Here is a 24,567-nt window from a genome sequence, read left to right on the forward strand (position 1 = left end):
GTAGGCAGATGCCACATGCCCCAGGATGGGGCTCCTCACACCCCTCCCCCATCCAAGGTGCCCGGGTTAGTGGCTCTGTTCATCTTGTCTCTGGATGCTGTGACACCTTTATTAGTAATAGTAGCAGTTGCTAACCTTTTGGGGCCCGCACTGTGCCTCATCTGCCTAGACCATGTCCTGCTTCTTCAGGCCAGTCCTTTGTCCCAGCGAGCTGTGGCTTCCCGTGGTTCCCTGAGCTCACCACGCAGTGGGTCATCTCCGGAAAGCTCTCTCCCTTCCTCTTCACCTGCTGAGGCCCGCCCATCCTTTCGGTGTCAGTCCCTGTGCCCTTTTCCCCAGGGAGCAGCGCAACCCCCCTGACTGGGTCAGGATCTCACTTCACACACGTGGTTAGACGGCGGGGCTGTTGTGTGCTTGGGTCCGTCTCTCCTCGTCCGAGACTTGGAGCGCAAGGACCTGTGTCTGGGTCAGTGCTGTGTCCCCGGAGCCCAGCTCGGGGCCTGGCCCATAGGCTGCTCGGCGATTACTGGATGAAAGAAGGGGTCAAGATACCCCGTGTCCGTCCGTCCGTCCGTCCTTCTTTTCTCTCTTCCCTTCCCTTTTAATTAATTAATTAATTAAGTAGTTATTTTTAGAGAGAGAGAAAAGGAGTGCCTAAGAGTACAGCCTCAGGACAAGCCCACTTATGAGCCACGAGGCATAACCTTGAGTTCTAGAAAGTAAAAGCAGGCGCGTCTGCTTCCCCACCCCAACAAGCAGGACACACACACATGCATTCTCCAAGCACAGATACGCATTGAGCACCTACTGCATACTGGAGGTTGTTTTATGGCTGTGACCTAGGCAGACACAGAGCCCGCCCCATGGAGCCCCGGCCACCGAGGAAAGACCAAATTAGAGAATCCAGGCAGGCAGAAAGACAGGAAGAGAACCTCTCCTCCTGCTGTCCAGGCTTTCCTCTGCGTATGCAGCCTGGGTTGATTTTATCCTCAATCTCCTGATGAGGAGACTGGGCCTCAGAGAGGTGAACTGACTTGTCCAGTGTCCCACAGCTGGAACATGGGAGGGCTGGGGTTGGAACCTGGGAGCGTCCCTTGGTCTGGGTTGCTCGGCCAAAGCAAGTTGTTAATCGATGAGCAGATACTGAGAATCTTTGCTTCCCAGCTCCAGTGGCCCTTTGCCGGGGAGTCAGGCAAGCCAAAGATTTGGTGCCTCTTGGAGGGCTCCAGGTGATGCCGTTTGGGAGGCAGGCAGGAAGGTAACTGCCAGAATGCATTTTGTGTGATATGAGAAGTGCTGTCCTTTGCCAGCAAGTTCTGGACTCGCATGGACCCTGGTTCTGGTCCCAGCCTCTGTGCAGACTGACGTTGGTCCTTGGGCAAGTGGCTTCACCTCTAGAAGCCTCCGTCTCCTGATCTGTAGCAGGAAGAATGCAAAGTCCTTGTCCCACAGCGTCGCTCGGGCTCTGAGTGAGATTAACGCATGCTGCGTGCTTAGCGTGGGTGGGCACGCAGTCAATGCTAAGTAAACAGAGACTTCTTCGTCCCTGGAAGCTGCAAGACAGAGTACATCTCTCTGCACATTTGAGAATTTTAGGGGGGAAATTTATTTAACATATTTAGAAATTAAAGTCAATGCATCTTATAACTTTATTTTTAGGGTAAAATAAATGCGTATAAATGACGGAGCAGAATGCAAAACTCGGGGGAATATTTGAGCTGGAACATACGATTTGAAATACACCCCGTTTCCCGTGGCTTCCTGAGACTCTGCCCCTGCTCCAGGGACCAAGCCCTTTCTCCTCCCCATGAGCCAGTGGGAGTGAAGATGCTTACCCCATTTGTCAGATGAGAAAACTGAGACACGAGCGGAAAGACACAGTCACGCTTTTGCTGGCAGATCTAAATGTGGGAAGGTCTCAGCGTCCAGGAGAAAGAAAGGTGGAGCCTGGAGCCTGGTTCTCGGGGTGCGGACCAGCAAGGGGCACTTTGATGGGCAGGAGCCGCCGCTCCCTGCTGGACCAGGGACCTCACACCCCAGGCACCCAGGGCCTGGCCCACTGTAGGTGCTCAGCGAGGGCTTGCCATGGCCTGCCGGGCTCGGCGGTGGCCCCCTCCCTGGGGACGACCATCTCCAGGCTAAAGCCTTCTTGAGGATGGGCGTCAGCGTTGGAAGGAGCTGGGTGCCCACCTCCAGTCCTCCACCAATGACTGTGACCTTGGACAAATGCCTTTCCCTCTGGGAAGCCTCAGTTTCTTCCAACAGCTGGGGGAGTGGGTGGCGGGGACCCTCCCTCCTCCCAGCTGTCAACACAGGGCTTGAAGCAACCCAAGAGTGCAGCCAACAGCGCTGGTGCCATTCTAGGGCTTGGGAGGGTCTTGAGGGGTCAAGAAGGAGCAGGGGCATTTTACTTGGGATCTGCGCAGCCCTGAGCAGCTCTCACGGCTTGGTCCCCTTGACGGCTTGGCTCCTGCCTTTGCCCCAGGACATTTCCCATCATCACCCCTTCTCCCCCCAGCAGGCTGCGTCTTCTTCAGCTCTCTGCAGCTGCTGCAGGGGCAGTGAGACCCCTGACATCTTATCCTAATACTGTGGCTGTCATGGTGATAGTCTGAGTCTCCGTGTCACTCGTCACATACTGAGCTCAGCGATCTTGGCCTGCATCCCCTGGTTGGCTCCAACAGCAGCTCCATGAGAGGCAGGGGAGCTCAAGGCTCAGAGAGGGGCATATATAACCTGAGGTCACACAGCAGAGCTAGGTAGCCGGTGGGCCTGTCCCCACAAAAGCCTGAGGTGGGAGAGAGGCCGGCTTCGAGGGCTGCAGGCCGGTCAGCCCGGGTCGGTCCCTGGAGCAGAGGGGTGAGGGGTGGGCAGCTGGCCTAGCTCTGGCGGGAGCCATGACCCCTGGGGCTCTGGGAGGCTTTACAAAATGCTGTGCGCAGAGGGCTCTGCACAGGGCTAGACTCGCAGCGGCTCGCAGATCTGGTTCAGGCTTGTCTGCAGATGGCAGCCTGATGCCCGCGAGTCCCCGCAGGTGAGCCCGCACAGAAGGTACGGCCTGAGCACAGCAGTCGAGGCCCTGCCCGGGGTGTCCCTGCGGACTGCTGTGGGTCCAGCTGGCGAGGGTGGAGAAAGCACGGAGAGGAGGCTGGGTCAACCACCGGTGGGGAGGGCGGGGAGGGGCCCAGAGGACAGGGCTGGGGGCGTGGGGGAGGGTGGAGGTCAAGGGCCCTGGGGAACTCACTGCTTCTGGGTCAGCTAGAGGGGCTTCCGCAGCACCCCGCTCAGCCTGGAGCGCCCTGGAATTCCGGGCGGGAAGCCAGCTGCCTTTCTGATGAGCTCAGGCTGGCTCCCTCCAACTGGGCATTTATGGAAGACAGGAGAGGGGCGGGCGGGGGCCTGTCTCTCTCCCCACCCTAGAGGAGGCCCAGAGCGAGAGTCGGCTCCTGCGTCTGTTCTCTGGTTGTATCTGATCTCCGAGGCAACCATCCCCAAGGGCTCCTCCTCTCCGAGGAGCCCGCCACCCCCCACCACCCTCTTCCACCCGAGGTCAAGGGCTCCTAGCACCTTAGTACAACACCTGGCCCTGGTTCTCTGGCCCAGGGCCCGTGCCCACCCTCCTATTTCCACGCTGTCCCTGGTGGGTGTCCGTGGCCTGCTGCTCCTTGGGCCACAGGGCCTGCAGTCGGGGTGTTGGTCCATGGCCATCCGCTGGCTGCCTGCAGGTCACTTCCTGGGGTGTGGGAGCTTGGGGCTGGAGCTCTCCAGAGTCTGTGGAGAGCTTTATGGCCAAGGTGGGCCCCTTAGGCCCCAGCCCCATGGGAACCAGCATATTTCAGCCTCGCATACACGGGTCTGTTGGGTAATGGTCTGCGGTTTGGGACGCGTGTGGCCCTTGGAGGCTGGGGAAGAGTGGGTGTCTGCTCACCCAGCCCTTAGCACTGTAGGTAACATCTGCTGTGTGCAGGGGGGGCGGGGGAGGGTCCTTGTCCTCTCTCCTAGACAGGAAAAGGGACAAGTCATGCGGCAGGGGCATAGCAGACCCCCGGAATCCAGGGCCTAGAAGCCTATCCTGCTACGCTGCCTTCCCTATAGGGAACTGCCTGCTCCTCTTGGAAGTGGGGGTGGGGTGGGCCTGTCCCAGGATGGAGGAGGGGCAGGCTGCTGTGGGGCCGGCTGCGGCTTCCCTCCCTTCTCTGTCCCCGGGTTTTCTGCCTCGTAGAGCAGGAAGAGGGGTGTCCCCAGGAAGGGGAGGTTCAGTCTGAGGTAGGGAATCCCTTTGGGCCTCGTGGAGCATGAGGGGCCCCTGGACCACCATGAGGAGTGTGGGCAGGGGTTGAGCTAGAGGGAGCCAGCCGGTGGGGAGCTTGGGGTGCGGTGGATGGGGTGACTGTGCTGCCCCCGTCCCCGACTGCCGTGTGAGAAAGGGGCTCAGGGGACCCCAGTATTTGGAGGTTGAGCACAGGAGAGGCCCGGGGCCCGACGAGGCACTGTTTGAGGGGTGCTGAGCTCTAGAAGCTCTCTCTGCGCTTCTGAGCACTTCTTTGTCCCGGCGGTTAGTGACAAGGGGTGGCTGGGGGTAGGCCCAAAGGGCCCCACTTTCTCTTCTCTCTTTGTGTTCGTCGAACCAGAGGTGTTCTTGCTGCAGCGGGGCGGTGGGAGGCATGGGTGACACAGGCCCTCGACACAGCCTCTGTCCCTGGAGACGGAGACGGGGCCTGGACTGGCCACAGGACAGTGGCTGGAGAGGCGGGAAGGAGCAGGGCGGGCCCGCCATCCCTCCCGCAGCCGCCAGCGCCTCTGTGGGGGCAGCCAGCCTCCCCGCTTTCTGTTCCCGCCGTGTTTGAGCTGAGCTGCAATCAGGAGAGAGGTATTTTGCTTTAGGGAAATCAGAATCAGACTCAACATTTATCCTGGGCTCCAGGGACCGGCTCTCTCTCGCGTTCGTTCCTGGCAGACGAGAACTGTGCACGAGGGAGGAGGCCCAGGAGCAAGATCCTGCTCTTCCTGCTGTTCCTGTGGGAGGGGCAAGGGCAGGGGCTCGGCAGGCACCCCCACCACAGGGGGGGGAAGGCCTGGTTGCACCGGGCCGGGCCCCTCCCCGCACCCAGACACTGGCAGCCCCCCCCCCCCCCCGCCGCCTCTCAGGGAGGTTCGTGGTGGGGGGGGGGCGGGGGGGATGCCCGGCCCCTTTCCTCCTGGCTCTGTGCCTGCTCTAAGACCGGAATTTTCTAGCTCCCTCTCAAGAAGCCCTCACCATGGCTCTGTCTGGTAGGAGTTTATACCCCATCCTTCAATGAGGAATCAGGCTCAGAGAGGTTAAGTAACTTATTCAGAGTCACACAGCCTACACAAGGCTGAGACAGGATGTGGACCCAGAGCCTCCCTCCGCCTCAGCCATGCAGTTTTAAATACTGGTTTCCTAATGAGCCTGGGTGCCCCTGGCCTGTAGGCAGAAGGGAGCTGGAGGAGGACAGCTCGTTTTTAAAGTTGGCCAAAGCCGATGGCAGTTGTGAAAGTAAACATGTGTGAGAAACCCAGCAGGATGTGTCACCAGTGCAGCCAAGTGGCTTGGTGACAAGGGAGGAGCGTTTATTTTCTGCCCCCTGTGTGCAGGGCACGGGGCTGGGTGCCCAGGTGATGCTGGGGCATGCCAGGAGAAGTGCCTTGGCCTCTGGGTACTTAGCATCCAATTGAGAAGAGGAGAAAAAGTGCCACTGTTGAGCGCCTGCTGGATGCCAGACATGGTGACACGCACTTTCCATGCCCTCCTCCCTCTAAGGCAGACGCTGTCATCTGTCTCCTTTTCAGATGTGTAAACCAAGGCTCTGAGGTGTCGAGTCATTGCTTAGGGCCCCACAACCAGAGCCCTGGCCTGGGGTGCTGGCTGGGCTGGCCCCAGAGCCCCTTCCTCAGACCAGTCCGTTTCACTCCCTTGCCCCTTGCTGAGCTGGCCCCGGGCGGGCAGCACCTGGTCCCCCTCCCTGCTGTGAGCTGATGGGAAGACAGACCAGGCAGGAAACAGTGATTCCCACACATGGTGGGGGGGCTTCAGTGGGGGGCTGTGGTGGGGGAGGAGGGCTCTGCAGAAAAGGGACATCCCAGTGGGGATCGGAAAGGAGCATAGGAATTACCCAGGAGAAGGTGAGGATGTATGTCCTGGGCAGAGGATCCGCAGGTGCAGAGGTCAGGAGGTGGGGGACGGCTAGCGAGGGGCTTGGAGGGGGCAGTGCTGGCCTGCGGTAGCCCTTTTGTTGTCCTGAGCCCTGAGCCTTGAGCTTGGACCCGCCTCGCTCAAGTGCGGTGTGGGTGGACGCCTGTTTAATTTCACACTTGGATGGACGCCCCGGGGAGGAGCTGGGAAGCCTGAGCATGGGAATGTCACTCTGGTATCCAGGGGGAGTGTGGAGCAGAGGGACCCCGTGACACCCCCAACCCCTCCCTCCCTCCCTGTGCTGGTGGTGGTCAGAGCTGCAGGACCCCCCGGCCCTTCTGGCGCTGGGGGTGGGGTGGGGGCACACCCAGGTTTGTGGGCTGATGAGGACAAACTTGTCCCTGCAACCTTCTGTTTTGAAAGTAGGAGCAACGTTGAGATGACAGTGTGGGAGCACCTGCATGTCCTTCATCCAGATTTGCCCACGGCCAGTGTTTTGCTGGGGCCGGCTGCTTCTCTTTCTAAATGTGTGTGTGTGTGTGTGTGTGTGCATTTCTGAACCTCCCGCACGAAGCTGCCAGCATCCTGACCCTCACCCCTAAATACTGCTGGGCACATCTCCGATGAAAAGGGGCATTCTCCCACACCCCCTCTGTGCCGTTCCCACCCCTAAGACAATCAGCGGAGTCATCGGGACATCCAATTGTGGCCCGTGGCGCAGCTTCCTCCGAGGTCCGAGTCATGTTCCGCGGCTGGTCTTTAATGCGAGATGGAGGACCCAATCCAGGCTTTGTGGGTTGCGCTTGATGGCCTTTTCCCTTTCTCCAGAATGATCCCCTGCCTCGCTTTACCTTTCATGCCACTGACTGACTCAAGTGTCCTGGCCAGTTGCCTTGTAGAGTGTCCTGCCTTCTGGATTTGTCTGGCTATGTCCCCGTGATTAGACTCAGGTTGACTATTTCTGGCAGGAGGACTCTGTGGATGCCCCGTCCTCTCACGGTATCAGATTGGTTGGGGGGGACGGGGACACGCGATGTTGGGATGTTTCACTATTGGAGATCAAGGACAGTCGTCTTCATGGTCGTGTGGTAGAGAAGATACGAGCAGCACGTATCGTTGGTGATTTTATGGCTGTTGGTGCTTAGACTGAATCTAGATCAGGCAAGCCAGTGAAATAAATGAGCTGATATAAAGAAATGTCCTGAATGAACCATTGGACAGGTGGTGAGGGGAGAATCGAGAAGGTAGCGTGGAGGATGGCTGAGCTCCTGGAAACCCAGAGAGAATGGTAAGGATGCAGGTCCTGGCATTGGACAGACCTGGGCAATGACCTCCTTCTGGCCGTGCCCTTGGGTCCCTTCCTCAGGTCTCTGGCTCGGCTGCCTCCTTGGACAGTCTGGATCACACTGGTCACCTCCAGGCTCCTGACCCTGGTGGAGGAGCTTCATGTAGGTGGCTGGGTCCCCAGAGGGCTGCCTGATTGCCGCCCCACCCAAGACCCTCTGTGGCTCCAGGCAGGGAGGCAGTGTTGACCTGCTGGCCCTGGCATGGTGCCAGGAGACCCCTGATGGCTTCATCTGTTTCCTAAAGGTTAATTAGCTCTTTAAAGCATCAGTAGGCCCATCGCCCCCCCCCCAGCCCCCCCCCTCCCCCCCGCTTGGTTGCCTGCTGATTGGTGCAGGGGACCATTCTAGTGGGGGAGGGGCAGTCAACTGTGTCCCCTCCCCCCATGCAGCTGTTCCGTCCTGGGGACTTGGGGGAAATTTCTGAGCTGGGGAATTCCAGGGGAGCCTTCTCTGACTCCACGAGGCCAGAGGTCAGCAGTGGATCTGTCGTCCAAACTCTTACCACCCAGCTCGTACTGTTTCTGTCACGTGATGCCAAGGTCACCCAAGGTCATTCAGAGGCACCCAGTTGGGTGTCCATCCCGGGTTCCAAAAGCGGTCCTGGCCCTGACATTTCCTGGCAAGGTGACCTTGGGTTGCTGCAAGCAAGTGGACTTGTCTGAACCTCAATCTATTGGGAAATGGGACTGCCACCAACCTGCGGGACTCTTTTTTTTTTTTTTTTTTTTAAGATTTTATTTATTTATTTGTTTGAGAGAGTGCCAGAGCAGGCGGGAGGGGCAGAGGGAGAGGGAAAAGCAGACTCCCTGTTGTGCAGGGCACCCGACATGGGGCTCGATCCCAGGACCCTGGGATCATGACCCGAGCATAAGGCAGACTCTTCATCCACTGAGCCACGAGGCGCCCCTACCTGTGGATTCTCATGCAGAAGAGCATCAAGGCATTGTCGTTTTCACACGAGCCCATTTCACAGATGAGGGAACTGAGGCTCAGAGAGGGGAAGTACTTTGCCTGAGGACACAAGCTAGTAAGCTGTGGGGCTGGGTTTGAATCCAGCCAGCCTAGTCTGGCGCCACAGCCAGGAAGCTGCGCCCGGAAGCTCCTGCCCGTGCCGTGATGGGGGTCCTGTGTTTCTCCAGGTCCTGGCTTTGAGCATCACCTGTGCTCCTGTAGCCCTTCACTGCCAGGTGTGGTTGGCGAGCCCAGGGCAGCTCAGCCTGGGTTAGACCAAGGTCACCTTCCCTCTCCACCCCCACGCCTGACCCCCTTCCCACCTTCTACCCTCTGCCAGAACTCTCTGGGAAAATTGCATTCTTTACACCAGGTCTGGCTGATCCAAGTAACCAGCGCCTCCCACCGTAGCCGTGCCCTCTGTTTATCAGCTGCCCTCTCGAGAACTAGCCTCTTCCTCCCCCTGAGATCTGGGCTGTGCAAGGAGGAACCTGGCGGGGGGCCTCCAGCTGGTCCCCCAGGTCCTGATCCACAGCCCACCGGGTTCCAGGCTGTGGATCAGGTGGCCGAGCCACACATGGAGTGCAGACCCTCACCCTCTCATTTCGTGTCCTGGCCCCCTTTGTGCCTCAGTTTCCCCATTTGGAGCCAGGGTGGAGGAAGGCTGTCTTCCCTCGGAGCTGTTGTCAGGGTGGCTGAGCCAAAGCACAGAGGCCCACCCTGGCACAGAGCCAGTGGGCACTTGGTATCTGGCAGTCGGGACTGGCTTCCTTTGAGTGGGTATTTGAAAAGCAGCCTCCTCGAGTCGTCGGGCACAGCAATTCAGGGATAGCCCGTGGGGCCTCCCTTCCCACTTCTCTGGGAAGAGGTTGCCATTCCGTGTGCAGCTCACCCCCACCCAACACCCCCCTTCCCGTCCGTCCGTTCGTCTGTACCTGCATTCCTTCGTTCCGCAAGCCTGCGCCGAGCCCGTTGGCGGGCCGGGGGCTCAGGAGCGTTCACACCCGCTTCGCACCTGTTCTGATGGAATTCCTAGCACAGCTCCTGTGGCGGGTCCTAGGACTCCTGCTTTACAAATGGGGAAACTGAGGCACTTTCCCAGGGTCACCCCCGCAGAGAATGAGTGTGGCCTAGGAGGTGGTTACCTGTTCTCATTCTGTGATCCTAGAGAGAACCCTGGTTTGGTTCCAACCTGAGCCAATTTAGTACTTTTCAGAAAAAAAAGAAGGGGATTTGTTTATTCGTTTCACGGTTCAATAAGGAATGACTATTTGGACTTGGCTGGATGTTTGACCACATTATGTGGCTTGTCCCAGGTTTTGGTTCACGGCTCTGTTCTTGTCTTGCCTGTAAAAAAGCTGGAACTGACCGCTGTGGGGGGCCGGAGGGCCAGGCCGAGGAGGGGAGGGGGCTGGGCGCAGCCAGGTCCCAGGGGGCTGCTCAGCCTTCCTGCCCTGGCCCACCACATGCAGGCAGGCCCCCCGGGTGCCTTCTCCAACGGTGCTGTCCCCGGGCTGAGACTTGGGGGGCAGCGTATCTCAAACACTGGCCTGGATGTGAGGCTCTTTCCTGCGCCCCCCCCCCCCCAGCCCCCAGGACGGCAGGGAGAGCCAACCCCGCATGGAAGAGGCTGTTCTTGTCAGTCCTTCTAGAAGCCCAGTTGGCCTCAGGAAGGATAGGCCAGTGCTGTCCCCTGCCAGAGTGGCTGGACACGCAGCTCCTGACTGGGACAGATCATCTGGGGGACATGGGTGGGTAGGCCGCAGGGGTGGGCTGGGGAGGGCAGGAGGGAGGTGCCCCGGGTCTGCCCATCTCCTAAGGCACCTCCCTAGAGCTAAAAGTCTGCTTCTGTTTTCTCTTGCAGTTACCGAGAAGGAAGTCCAGCAGTGGTGAGTAGCTCATTTCCCCCAAACTATTGGCGGGGAGGCCTGGGCGGCTGTCGGCTTTGGGCTGAGGGGACAGCAGTGCAGCTGCCCAGAACAGGGCCATGTGGAGGGACTTCTGAGCGTGGCTGCTGTTCCAGCCAGACCGGGCAGGCTTCGCTTAGATTCTTTTGTCCCCAGAGGGCTGGTGTAGGGCCAATTGAACTGGGGTGGAGGTGGGTGTTGGGGACTCCTTGCCTTGTGTGTCATCTCTGGGGACCACCAGGCCCTGCTCACCAAAGAGAGGGGTTGGGACCAGAAACGTGTCTGGAGACTGGGTCCCAGGCCTGGCTTTGTCACTAAGTCACCAGTGGCCTTGAGAAGTCTCTTCCCATTTCTGGGGTTCAGTCACCTTTTCTATAAAGTGGTTGGTGAGACTGGGCCAAGATGGCAAACAGGTTTTCTTTTGGATGCCAGCTCTCATCTCTTGGATGCTACTCAGTCTGTAGTGGCTGCCCAGAGGGCCGGGTTAAGAAGGATTCTGAGGCTGTATGTCATGGAGTAGAGGGAAAGTATAGCAGTGAGCGGTTGACGTGGGCTGGGATGGAGGAGTGATGGCTGCCTGGGCTGGGGGAGAGGGAGCGGCATGCTGATTGTCCCCTGGTCCCCTGCGGAATGTCGCAGAATGTGGAGCTGGAAGGGGAGGCTCACATAAAGGGAGACTTGAGGTGGGGGGTTGCGGAGGGGAGGAGGCAAGCCTGGAGAACTTCCAGGCAAGTTGGATGGGTGAGAAATGGATCTAGAATCCTGACCAGGCCTCAAGTGATTCTCTGAGCCTCAGTTTCCCCATGCGTGTGATGGGAATGATGATGTACTGGGAAGACATTCCCTGTGAGGGTCATAGCACCGTGCCCAAAAGATGACAGCCACGGTGGGTGGTCTTCTGTGTGCCGTTCGGATGGGGAACTGAGGCCTAGAGAGGGCCCCCCTCACAGCCAGGGCGTGGCAGGCCCCCAGAGTCACCGGGGCAGCTCCGGGGGTGGGGTGTGCAGGGCCAGGCTCCCCTAGGGGCCATCCCGTACAACTCCCTGTCCCTGAGTCCAGGCTGTGGAGGGCAAGAGCTGTGGCCGCCCTGCCCAGCTCTGCTGACCCCGTGCTGGACATCTAGCCCAGTGGCCAGAACCCAGATGGTGAGCTGGTTCCTCCTGAGGAGTTGGTGGGGCGGGAGCAGGGGAGGAGCGCATGTGGAGGGAGCAGCAGCCGCCGCCTTTTCCGCCCCTACATCCGAGGACCAACATGTGAGTCTGATCTGCCTCTGACCTCCTTTTCACTTCTCCGCTTCCCCAGGTGAGCGTTCCAGAAACGTTCCTACTTCTAGGTCTTTATCCCCATGGCTCTGCCTTCCAGAACTCCCCGCCCTTCCTTCCTGGGCCTTTGTCTGCTCATATCTCCCCTCCGGAACTACCCACCCTTCTTTTTGACCTTCCTAGGCCAACTGATAATCGTCTCTCCGAAGCTCTCCTGCATATCACCTCCTCCAGGAAGCCTTCCGGGATTCCCCCCGTCTGTACATAATCCCCCTCCTTCCCACCTGACAGCCAGAGGAGTCATTGTTGAACAAAACCCTGACAGTGTCTGGCTTCTGCTTAAAACCTTCCTTTGGCATGGTTATATGGGAATGAGGACGGGTGTGGTCTGACCCTGCCAGTCTCACCACCATCTCCTTCTGCCCCCTGACCTGCCTGAATTGCTGTTCCTGAACTCACTAGGAATATTGTAAATATTGTAAATATTGTAAAGTCCCCCTGGGACTTCCCGACCTTGGCCTGGCCTCCCCCACTCCTGGGGACACCCCTCCGCCTCTTTGCTTGGCTCCTATCTTCCTACCCTCAGGGCTTCATTCCTGAGACCGCCTGGGCCCTCAGGTTAGCTTAGGGGACCCACCACAGCTGCAGACTCAACTGGCAACAGTTACTCATCTGTGAGCCTCCCTGCCTCCTTTCCTGGCCCTGAGGGCAGGCCCTGTACCGTTTGCCCCTGTGCCCCCAGAGCCCGGCCACGGCAGGTGCTCCGCTCCCGGGAAGCACGTCCCGTGCTTCACGTACGTTGCTGTTGACTCCCCGTTGCTGCCCTGGGGTCCGACGGGGCTGCGATCTGTCCTGGAGAGCTGGCGGATGCTTTCCCAGCGCTGCCGTGTGCTTAGCGAGCTCTCAGACGTGGCCTCATTCAGTTCCTCCCTGCTGTCACCCAGAGAAGTGACCCAACATGGCGGCATTTCCTAGATGGGGCTGCTGAGCCCCCGGGCCCTGCCTTGCTCACACGTGTGCTTCCACCAGGGGAAGGCAGAGCACAGCGGCCAGACGGGCTTCGGAACCAGGGCGCCGGGCTTGGGGACCCACACCCCAGGACCTGCGTGAGCAATCTGGAGCAAGTTATTGGACATGTTGGTACCTTGGTTTTCCCATCTGGAGAGTTAACCTTTATAGGAATATTGTAAAGAACAAATGATCTAATTCACATAAACCGTCTGGAGCACAGCCTAGTTACATTCTCTCTGCCGGTGGTGCTAATAATAATGATATCAGTATCGTCATCTGTACGAGCCATGGAACAGTCCTCCAAGTCCCCTTCTCATTATGACAATGGGGAAACTGAGGCCCAGACAGGTGGAGTGACTTAGGTTCCTTTGCCAAGCTGCTATTTCAGCTACAACCTGGACAAGGACTTGGCTGTGGAGGGGAGTTCCAGGCACAGGGAAGAGCAATCGGCAGGTGCACGGGGAATAGACTTGGTGTGTTCAAGGAACAGCAGGGAGGCCGTAGAGGCTGGCCCCTGGAGAGCCATCGTGGAGGCTGCCGTAACAGAGCCGGGGCCCTGGGCCTTGTGACATGCAGCCCTTGCCATAGGGTGATTCTCTCTGAAGAGCTTATAAAGACAAGAACTGATCTTTCTTTGCCAGAAAGTTCTGTGGGCTCAAGTACATGTCCTTTGGTTCATTTTGGTGGTGCCTTCAAGCCTAGGAGACAGCCGACTCAGTGCTTTCCACTGGCCTTCCTGGGTCAGTGCCTGACCTACCTCACTGTGGTGTTCTAGAATCCCATAGGGTGAAGCTAGCCTGGGGATAGTTAAACAGGGACACTCATACCTCCACCCTCTCCGCTGGTGCCCACAGCAGACATTGGTAATGGATCACAGATTATAGCACTCGATCAGTTTCCTCCAGGGCTCTGGGCGGCCAGTGCCATTGTTGCTGGCAAACAAAATGAGCCCTTCTGTTCTTCCTCAACTGGCCCGAATGTCACTGGTTCACTGGCACTGTAGGTGGCCCACCGTCCCCTCTGTCTTTTGCACAGGAAGCAGGTAAGATGAGCTCCTGTGTCCCAAGTGCCCTGGGCCGTTCTCAGAGGACACTTTGCCACCACAGCCCCCAGGCAGCCCCTTCACATCTCAGACAGCTCTTGGGGCACCCAACAGCTGGGGGCAGTGCTGACGCCAGCCTTCCCGGGAAAGCGTGGGCTTCCCAGGATCACTCACCTCCCCTTCTCCCATGGCCTCACTGGGCACCCCCCCCAACACACACTTGCTGACCCTCCCCCACACCATGCTCATTTCTACCTCTGAACCCCTCATCCTTGCTGTTCCCTCTGCACCCAGGTCTTGGCATCGCCAGCCCAGGGTTCTCTCTTCGGAGAGGCATGCCCTGACCACCCAGTCTGTTTCGCCAGCATGCTCTAGGGTCCCGTTATTTTGTGTAGATTTTCAGTAGCCACAATGCAGCGGGGAACCAAGGCCCAGGGCTTTTTCCCTTTTTTTTTTTTTTTAAAGATTTTATTTATTTATTTGACAGACAGAGATCACAAGTAGGCAGAGAGGCAGGTAGAGAGAGAGGAGGAAGCAGGCTCCCCACCGAGCAGAGAGCCCGATGAGGGACTCAATCCCAGGACCCTGAGATCATGACCCCAGCTGAAGGCAGAGGCTTTAACCCACTGAGCCACCCTGGCACCCTCCTTTTTTTTTTTAAGATTTTATTTTTAAGTCATCTCTGCACCCAGCATGGAGCTCAGACTCATAACCTCAAGATTAAGAGCCCCTTGTTCCTCTGGCTAAGCCCAAGGCCCAGGGCTCTTACATGATTCTATGATTGGTCATAGACCGCCCAGGGAGCAGAAGCAGAGCCTGGAGTTGCACTTGGGCCTTGGTGCTGGTCGGGCGCAGGTCTTCGGGAGAGCCCAGGCCCCAGGTTGTCCGGAGCACAGGCCAGCCTGCAGCCGTGGGTGCCCAGGCCAGCCTCATCAGGGCTCAGTCTACACCAGGCTCCTGCTGGCGGCCCCCTCGGGGTCATCTCAGGGGCTCCCTGCCCCGCGCTGCTGTGTGGTTCTCTGTATTTGCAGGGAGGGGGCTGGAGGCTGAGAGGTCAGGCCAGTGTCGGGGTCCACATGCTGAGCCCGGCTTGTTGCCGTGGAAGGTGAGGACCCACAGTGCGGCAGGTCCCAGGCCCTTGCGGATGATTGTGAAATTGCCATCGCTCGGAGGACAGAGAGAAAGCAGACAGAAGACCATGGGGGCTGGAGGAGGCAGGGAGAGCAGGAAGGAAGAGGCTTCTTCCTCATGGGTGTGCGTGGGATCCTCCTCCACGATCTGCGCGGCGAGGGGAGCAGCACGGGAGGGGGTTGTTTGAGAGAGAATGGGAGAAGAATCCGTCAGGTGCACCTCGGAGGCAGCTGGGCCCGCGCTGGCGGTGGGTGGCGCGTGGCGGGTGGGGGTAAAGCGCTCCCGTGTATCCGTCTATCCCTCACCCTTCCCGCTGCAGAAGGCTGTTTTACCCTGGGCCTGGCGGGAGAGGGGCATGCTCCGGGCCTGGCCTCGAGCTGGCTCCCATGCGGCGGGGTTCCCTGGGAACTGAGACCATGGAATCCCAGAAAGTCCTAGCAGGCTGGAGCCTTTGGGCCTTGCTTGGGGTCCTCCGAGAATGGGAAGCAGAGATGGAGTCGGACCCCCGTATCACAGCGAGGATTCGTTCATTCACTCTCCATTCAGTTGTCCGCTCAGAAAGTCTTTACTGAGCACCTGCTATGTGCCAGGCCAGTGCAGGGGGGCTGAGGGCAGGTGGAGACAGGTGCCTGGAGTCCCCTGGGGGAGGGGGACACAGGCACAGCCCAGGCTGGCATGGTGGGGAAGCCCCTTCCAGAAGTGGCATTCAGCCTTTGCTGCTTTATGAAACGACAGGTTTCTTTAGTCCTTTGCCTTTCAAAGACGTGTAAGAGTGCACTGGTCAGGTCTGCGACTTTGTTCTTATCCCCACCCTGTCTCGAACTGCCGGCCCCCCAACATAGCCAACCCCATCAAATGCCTGTGCTTAGGTGGCCGGACAGCGCCTCTGGCCCCCAGGGAGCTAAGACCCTTATTCTCGAACAAGATTTCAAGGCTGGCGACAGGTACCAAGATAACTGATTGAACAAAATGTCATCTTCTTGCCTCAATAAAAAGATGACTTAATATAAAAAATTAGCTTCCATGAGTCCTAGTAACTAAGGACGGTTTACAAAAGAGAAGGCAAATCTAGGGAGCGTCATGATTGTAGTTTGGTTTGGTTTTTCAAAGGTTTCGTTTTCTGCAGTAGCTTTTTTTTTTTTTTTTTTTTTTTTTGGCAGCACCCTTTTTATTTATTTTTTTATTTTTAAAAGATTTTTTTATTTATTTATGTGACAGATCACAAGTAGGCAGAGAGAGAGAGCGAGAAAGAGAGAGAGAGAGGAGGAAGCAGGCTCCCCGCCGAGCAGAGAGCCCAATGTGGGGCTCGATCCCAGGACCCTGGGATCATGACCTGAGCCGAAGGCAGAGGCTTTAACCCACTGAGCCACCCAGGCACCCCAGCACCCTTTTTAAAAGTAGCTCATTTTTTAGCAGATGATGGTCAATTGTGTTCGAGGTTCAAGGATCTATGTGGATATAAACAACTCTTATTATGTAGGATTTTCTATATCGCATGCTGTCTTAAACCAAACTGTGTCTGTATTTGTTATTTTTATACCTGATCTAGAATATTCTGTAATGATTTTAGTTACTTTTTTTTAATGTGGTGAAATACACATCACCTGAAATTTACTATCCTAACCATTAAGGCTGTTATGGGAGTGGCCTCTGCACAGGGCATCAGGGGTCTTGGTACACTGGAGTCTGCTCCTTGGGGCACCTGGCAGGACAGGGTGGCCAGGCTGGGGGCGGTCCGTGTCTGTGACATCTGGGGCTCTGCTCTGTGGGAGAGGTTGGGGCTGGAGCTTGGCGTCCGGCAGATGTCCAGGACGTCCTTTGCCATCTACTACACTTGCCATTTGCCGAAGCTCACCCAGGGCCTGGGGGTAGGTGCTGTGTTGGTTCCCACATCATGGATCGGTAAACTGAGGCTCAGGAAGAGGAAGTCACCTGCCCAGGGTCACACACAGGTCCAGGGTGGTCCTGGGATTGAGCCATGTCTAATGGGGAAGCCCGAGCCCTTCCTTTTCAGTTCTTTAAACTCTAAAAAAAATTAAAACTTCTTTTATAAAGAAAATTGTAAACTAAATTGTAAACTAAAAAAAAAATTGTAAACTTCTTTTACAAATTTTGGAATTTGGGCATGTTCAGTGCATGGAGCTAGTAATAATAAACAAAATAAAAAGATCTTCCCTGCTTCCTTTCCACCGCATATGACACTTGACTTGCGGGGACTGTTGGTCCCAGAGCGTGACACTGTCTGCAGTGGCCAGGGGGCGTGTCTCTAAGGGAAACATAGAAGCTGAGAAGGAAAAGGTGGGTGGGAGGCAGAAGGGTAGGGGGGGAGGTGAGGGCTGAACAGAAGGGGTGCTGAGTGATGGCCCTGAACCGGGGCAAGACGTAACCTTCCCCAGCCTCAGTTTCCCCATCTGTAAAATGGGCACAATCGTCCTTGCCTCCTGGGCTCATTGGGATCATGGGGTGAAATTAGGCTTAGAAGGCACGTAGCCATTTTTCTGGCTCTCAGGAGGCCCCGGTAGTAGCTGTCACTCAGGAGCACAGAAGACTCAGGTGCCAGACCCTCTCTAGCTCATGGGGTTCCCAGAGGAACCCGGGGGATATTTGGCCTCTGTCTGGAGACACCTTTGTCCCAACTTGGAGGCAGGTACTACGGATAGCTAGCAGATGGAGGCTAGGGCCACAGGACAGCCCACACCACCACCCCCCCCCGAGAATCTTCCAACCCCAAATGTCAGAGGTGCTGTGGTGGGGAAACCCTGCCTCCGGAGCCGGTCTGGGTCACTTATTTTAGCAGCAGGGAAACTGAGGGGCATTGCAGGGAAGGGGTCCCTCGAGGTCCCTCTCCCAGTGAGACAGGATGGGGCCAGGCTTGGCGCAGCTTTCCCGTCCGCTGTGTGTCTAAAGGAGAGCGGAACGGACCTGGGCTTGTTGGAACCTGAGGCCTGGCCATGGGAGGGGGATGGGGTCACGTCGCTCAGTCGTCCTGGGGACAGAAGTCCTGGACATGCACTTCATCACGAGGCAGCAGCCCCTCCCCCTCCACCCCCGGTGCCCTGCAGGCAGTGGGGAGGGGGCATGTGCCGGGGTGGGGTGTCCCACCGCTGGAGGGTAGGTGGTGCCTCAGGACTGGACCCTTTTGTGAAGTCCTGCCCAGAGCTGTGACAACTCACAGGGTGAATCAGGAGTCGGGGTAACCAGGGTGTCTGGGGCAGCTCCCCCATCTCTGCTCCAGCGAGGCAGGGTGCCCCCGCCTTCTAATGATGAACGACGGGGTGGCACAGTGGTTGGGGGGCACGTGCTTTGTGTTTCCACCGGCTGGAGGAGGCGTGGGTGGGAGGCAGGAGACCTGGGTCTGAGCCCTGGTCCTGTGGCTAATGATCTGTGCAACCTTGAGCCGCTCTCTCGCCCTCTCTGAGACCCCCAGTTCCCTGTCGCAGAGGGTAGGGGGACATCCGTGGTTCTTTAGCCATCTGAAGGAAGCTCTCGGGTTCTGGCCAGGGTCCTCGGGGCTCAGGGAGGTACCAGATGCCTGGGCTCGCCCTCCCTCTGTCCTTGCCTGGCAGTTTGTATGCCCATCCGTCCATCCATCTATCCGTCCATCCATCCATCTCTTTGGACAGACATTTACTGAACCCCCATCGTACACCAGCACCTGTCCTGGGCACAGGGCATTGCTGCGTCAGGGAGATTACAGTCGGACGGGGACACAGCCTGGAGACAAACAGGACATGGTGTGCTGGGGTCTCTGGGGGCTGAGGGAGCAGAGGAACCTTCGAGGCCCTAGGGGTTGAGTGTGGAAGGGGGAGGTGCCCGGTAAGAGGAGGCCCCGGGCCATTGGGCAGCCTCTAATTGGCATCTCCCCTGCAGGTGGGCTTCCTGGGGCCCCACCATGACAGCCTCTGCAGGGGGAACCGGATAGGCCCCTCGAAGGCTCCCCACTGAGGCTGGCCTCCTGCGCCCCTGCCTGTCCCCGGTTACCCCCGCAGGACCTCCGCTGCGGGCTCAGGCAGCTGCTCTCCCTGCTGAGGGCTCCTGCCGCTGAGCTAACCGCCTTCTAGTCCAAGAGCCCGCCCCCTGGGGAGCCACCCGCAGGGACCCTCCAGGGAGGCTTTTGTCTTCTCTTTATTGTTTTTAACAGTCTCTGCGGATCATTTAAGTAACATATACCCATTGTGGGGAAATGAGAAGCTCAGGGGGAGGCCCCCCAATCAGGCATCCAGAGGGATCTGGGGATGTTGGAGCCGGCCCCCACATGACCCCCAAGTCCTGGCACCAGACACTTCCCCTCCTCCTGCCCAGGGACCTGTCTTGGCCAGGGAGCCTGGGCTCATGGACCAGATCTTGTCCTTGAAATGCTCCTCCCTGGCTGTGTGTGTGTGTGTCCTGCCTGGCTATGAAGCTTGGACCAAGAGCACCCCGCTGGGAAGGAGAATTTAGGGGAGGGAACTGCACGGGCTGGGTCCCTTCCTGGTTCCGGTGGTGGGAAGGGTGCCCGACCTCTTGCCTCATCTGCGAGCCCACTTCGCAGGGCAGAGGCGACTCACGAGGAACAGCTGTGAAGACTGAGCTCAGCACCCGGGGCTTGGGGACTGTTGCCAAAGGTCCAGGCGGAGGGTGAGGTTGGGGCCGCCATGGGAGGGCCGCCTATGGGCGCCCACTTAAGCCCACCCCAGGCATGAAGCCCCCCACCACATTCCATCTTCCAGCCTCCCCTGCAACCCAACAACACTCATGCCTGAGGAGCAGCTGATACATTAGCAACAATCTTTTCTTTTTTTTTTCTTTTTAAGATTTTATTTATTTATTTGACAGAGACAGTGTGCTTACAAGCAGGGAGAGGCAGCAGAGGGAGAGAGAGAAGCAGGCGCTGTGCTGACCAGGGAGCCGGATGCAAGGCTCAAGCTCATGACCTGAACCTAAGGCAGACACTTCACTGACGGAGCCACCAGGAGTCCCTCTTACTTTCTTGTTCACATCTGATCTCAGTTCTGAGGCTGTAGATCCCTGAGTTTCCTAGGTGTCCCTTTAGGTCCTTACGTGTGAAGTGTCCCCCCAGGCCCGTTAGATTGTTCCCTGGGGGCAGGAGGACAGCGGGTGCCCGGAATCCCTTCCCTGGACACGAGGGTCTTGGAACAATGCGGCAGGTGAATTTCAGCGACCCCGTGTCTGTGAGCATCTGGTTTCTTCGGTGTCTGCCTTCCACCCAGCTCCAGTCTGGATTGCAAGGATGAGCAAGTCCCCCTCCTGAGCCTCAGCTTTCCCATCCGTTAAATGGGCTTAACTGCAGCCCTGCTCACCGGCTGCGTGGGCGGCCCGGGAGAATGCGTTTGCAGGGAAGGGCGCAGAGAGCGAAGGGCTAGGAGCAGATAATGGCTGGTGGCTCGCTCCCTTCCCTTTATGCTGGGAAATCTCCTCCTCCAGCTGGGTTGCTAAGCTACACACAGGAGCCGACTCATGAATTGTTTTACAACAACTCCTCTGAGTTCATAACACTAAAGATCATGCTGCTGCTGATCTCTTATGCCCAGCCCTGGGGTAAGTATGTTACATGATCATCTCATCTGATCGCAGCAAGATAGCTGTGGGAGCTGGCCCCGTTTATGGAGGAGGGGATGGAGGCTCAGAGACGGGAAGGCACTTGCCCAAGGTTGCACAGCCAGCAAGGAGCAAAGCTGGGATTTGGAGTACAAAGCCAGGCCGCTGTCCGTGGGCTCTGTGGCTGCAGGATGCTGGAACAAACCAGAGCACCCTGTGCGCTCGCTGCCCTGCTCCCCGTGTCCTTCAGCGCAGATCCCTGGGAACAAAGGTGGGGGAGGGGGTGTGCATATTGTGGGGCGCAGGCGTGTGGGAGGAGCCAGCTGCCGGCCCCATATGGTGGCTCTGCCTACTCTGTGGTGTCAGGAGAGGCTCAGTGGAGAAGGTGGGGGAGGCGGGAGTGGTTGGTGTAAGAGCGCTCCTTTGGGGAGCTGGTTCGGGTGAGTTTTGTTTTAGCCCCGCCGCGTGGTTGGGGGACAGGCAGGGGGGTTCATTCTCATGGTACTTCTTATCCCCCTTGCACGGTTGAGGCTCTGAGAGATGCAGTCACCTGTCCCAGGTCACCCAGCTGGCCAGAGGCAGAGGAAGTGCAGCCCAACACCCCCCAGGGGGCTCACAGCCTCCTGCCGGCAGGAGGGTGATGTCAGCGCCTCCTTTCCCCTCTCTGGCCTGGTCTGCTACCTCTAGGTACAAAGGCTTCATCAAGGACTGCCCCAGCGGGCAGCTGGACGCTGCAGGCTTCCAGAAAATCTACAAGCAGTTCTTCCCATTTGGAGATCCTACCAAGTTTGCCACGTTTGTCTTCAACGTGTTTGATGAAAACAAGGTGAGCTGGGCATGGACGGGCCGCGCCCGGCGCAGAGCCCCCTCCCTCCGGCAGGCGCCCGCCGCACCTCCACACCCACGCTTTTCTGCCTGCGTTCCCTGCTGGAGAAGGCACACACACGCGCACACACGCGCAGTGTGCACATGCACACACAGGCACACACGCCTGCGTATGCACACTCGTGCCCACATAAATGCAACGCACACACTTACACCTGCTCCACGGAGACGTACACGCGCGCACACATATGTATACCTTGACCTTTTTCTTACAAGCACAGAATGCAAATGCCTACAGGGTTAATAACCAGATTTAGAATCATCCGCACTGACATCCACCGAGCATGGACTGTGTGCAAAGCTTTCTAGGTGGACTATTTACAACCAGCTCCCTGCGGGGTATGTGCTTTGAACACCCCCGTTTTGCAGATGGGGAAACTGAGGCTCTGAGCAGCATACAGAACCGAGGGTGGGGGGCGGTCATTCACGCCCGGCTGCTTTCGCAGAGCATCGTGTTTTCGAGTCTCATCTTGGCGGATCCACTGTCAGGCCCCCACAGTCCTCAGCACCGTGTCCCACGCCTGTATTTTTCCAGGCTTCCTCGTGTTCACGGTGGATTTACTGTAACTTGTTATCGCATTCTGTCCTGCTGGGCCCTCGGACTTGGATTGTCACACCCCGGCTTTCTCCCCAGGTGCCCTCAGGCTGACAGTCACACTGCCTGGCCCTGGGAAGAGCTCTGCCCTCCCCCAGCCTCAGTTTCCCTATTTGCAAAACGAACAGGTGGGATTAAACAATCTAGAGCCTTGCCCTCCTCCAAAGTCTGGGAGCCTGGGGCTCTGGGCCAAGGGGAAAGGGGGTCTCCAGGCGGCCCTTGCCCGGAGAGGGGGTGTGTGTATTGGCGGCACCTTCCGGCTCTTTCTCCCATCAGATGTGGAGTTGGGCTCTGGCTTTGGCCTCACTCTTTCTTCTGCTCCTTCTGCCTGGCCTGATTCGTCTGTGATCCTACCCCCCACCCCGTCCCTGTCCCCTGTCTCCTGTCCTCTCTGCCTGGGTGTCTGTCCTTCGGTTGTGGGTATCTGGTGCCTGCCCGTCGCCCATCACACACCCAGGGCCCGGCCTGACCAGAGATCCAGTACTGACCGGGGCCACCCTGCCCCTCTCTCCCATCAGGATGGGCGGATTGAGTTCTCCGAGTTCATCCAGGCACTGTCGGTGACCTCAAGGGGAACCCTGGACGAGAAGCTTCGGTGTAAGTCCTGTCCCTGGGTTCCGCCAGGCAGCCCCTGGCTGGGCCCTGGCAGTTGGTCCAGGGCTGAGAGATGGCACAGATGTCCTGCCTTTATGGGTCAGAGGAGCTTCCCTGGGGGTGACCATGGAGGAGAAACACAGCTTACCGAGGCAGGGTGGACAGATGGGGCTGTCAACAGGCGTACACGAGGACCGCAGGTAGTGTAGCCTTTGTGTTAAAAGACCCGGTTCCGGCGCTGGCGCTGTTTTGATGACCGGTCTCATTCATGCACTTACTCACTCACGCAGCAGAGATCCACGGCCACAGCCACAGCCACGGCCACGGTCAATGCTGGCAAGGAGGCCAGGGAGCCACCAGAGAAGCACACAGGCAGGCGACAGCTCCTGTGGTTGTCAGTCTAGCCTGGGGACATGATTTTGAAAAATCCCATAAAACCTCCACGGAGGCAGGAAAGGGAGGGTGAGCAGACAGGAGCCCGCGGGGCTGTGAGGGGTCAGGAGCTGAGCCTGGCCGGGGGACAGCTGGCGTGGGTGGGAGGAGGGGAGAAGGTGTGTGGAACAGGGGAACAGCGTGTGCGAGGCCTCAGAGCGGGCAGGGGCAAAAGGGAGTCTGGAGCCAGGGTGGAAAGAGCTGAGCCAGAATCCACTGCTCTCTTGGGCCTTCACGCTGCATGGCGCCGGCAACAAGAAAACAGTGGTTTCTCTTTCCTCTTTCTCCTTCTTCTTCTTCTTTTTTAGGAATAAAGGAGGATTTTATTCTTGTAAAATCTACCCCCACCTCACCCCCATTCCGGGCACATTATTTTGTTTTCTAAGTTGACCCCCTAGCAGGCAGCTCTGTGACTGCGGGAGGGGAGTGAGTTCGGTGGGGAGGAGGCTGACACTTGGTGGGGAGACCAGCTCTGCAGGCCCAGAGCCCCCTTCTTTTTACTTTTAGTTCCTTTAACAAAAGAACAAAAACACACCCCTAGTTGAAATGGTACCTGTGTCGATGTGTGTGTGTGTGTGTGTGTGTGTGTCTGTCGGTCCCTGTTTGTCCTGATGTGAATCCTATTTGCGGAGGAGTAGTGGGGCTCCCCGGCATGCTGGGGGGCTGGGGGGCTGGGGGCGGGGGGCGGGGCCGGGGCGGGACAGAGCCTGTCAGGCCCCGCCCCCCGCAGGGGTGACTCCCCCCCGCTGCTCGATCGCAGGGGCCTTCAAGCTCTACGATCTGGATAACGACGGCTACATCACCAGGAACGAGATGCTGGACATTGTGGACGCCATTTACCAGATGGTGGTGAGGCCTGGGCCCTGTGGGGTAGGAGAGGCAGCAGGAGCCTCATGTGTAGGGACGGGGGCCTGGTCGGCCCTTAGAGGGAGTCCGCTCCCGCAGCCGCTCTCTCTCGCCGGGGGCTGGGTTGGCAAGCAGAGGGGTCGCTGCGCATCTGGGGTGTGTCTGTGGGGCTGAGGGGGGAGGGGCAGGGCTTTCCAGGGCAGGAGGCAGAGAGGGCAGGGGTGGAGGGGGGGAGAGCAGCCCACACGGGGAGCCCGCCCAGATCTGGGGGCATAGTTTTGGCCGGAACCCCAAAGCCGCATGGCCAGGAGCGCAGCGCCCAGCGTGTCTCTCTCTGGCAGGGGAACACCGTGGAGCTCCCCGAGGAGGAGAACACCCCCGAGAAGAGGGTGGACCGGATCTTCGCCATGATGGACAAGGTGAGCCGCGGGTGAGGCTGGTCCTTGACCAGGGAGGTAAGGTGTGGGGGCGGGGGCGGAGGCCCTGGGCCGCGGTGGGGGGGCCGTGCAGACCCTCGGAGATGCAGAGCCGGTCCATGCAAGCCAGCAGCCATCCGCGTCAACTGTCCAGAGTTTTAAGAAAGTTAAGCCAGCACTTCTTTCCGCAGCCAGGATTCTTAACCGTTTTTACTTCTTGACCTGGACCCCTTGGGCGTACTGGAGAAGTCTCTGGGCGTCTCAAATAACAGTTTTCAGCGCATCCAGTCAAGTCTATTGGATCAAAAAGGAAGTTAATGATTTTGGAATACAGCCTTCGAAATATCTTTTAAAAGACTCTGTGATACAGCATTCTGTAAGCTTCTTTATGAAATTTAAGAAGGTGTAACGGTGGGTGTTATCACCCCCCAGTTTCAAAGCGATGGCAGGCATTCGT

General features: G+C 58.1%; 1 protein-coding gene across 1 annotated transcript in view; it reads left to right on the forward strand.

Annotated features, from left to right (window-relative positions):
- NCS1 (neuronal calcium sensor 1) overlaps window positions 1-24,567 on the forward strand; it is a 50,129-nt gene that overhangs the window by 13,804 nt on the left and 11,758 nt on the right. The window contains exons 2-6 of the mRNA XM_082696047.1: window positions 10,316-10,340; window positions 21,030-21,168; window positions 22,341-22,419; window positions 23,609-23,697; window positions 24,036-24,113. Of these exons, the coding sequence (XP_082552173.1) occupies window positions 10,316-10,340; window positions 21,030-21,168; window positions 22,341-22,419; window positions 23,609-23,697; window positions 24,036-24,113 (410 nt within the window). The remainder of the gene's footprint in view (window positions 1-10,315; window positions 10,341-21,029; window positions 21,169-22,340; window positions 22,420-23,608; window positions 23,698-24,035; window positions 24,114-24,567) is intronic.

This window comes from Mustela nivalis (assembly GCF_964662115.1).
Source record: "Mustela nivalis genome assembly, chromosome: 13".
NCBI lineage: Eukaryota > Metazoa > Chordata > Mammalia > Carnivora > Mustelidae > Mustela > Mustela nivalis.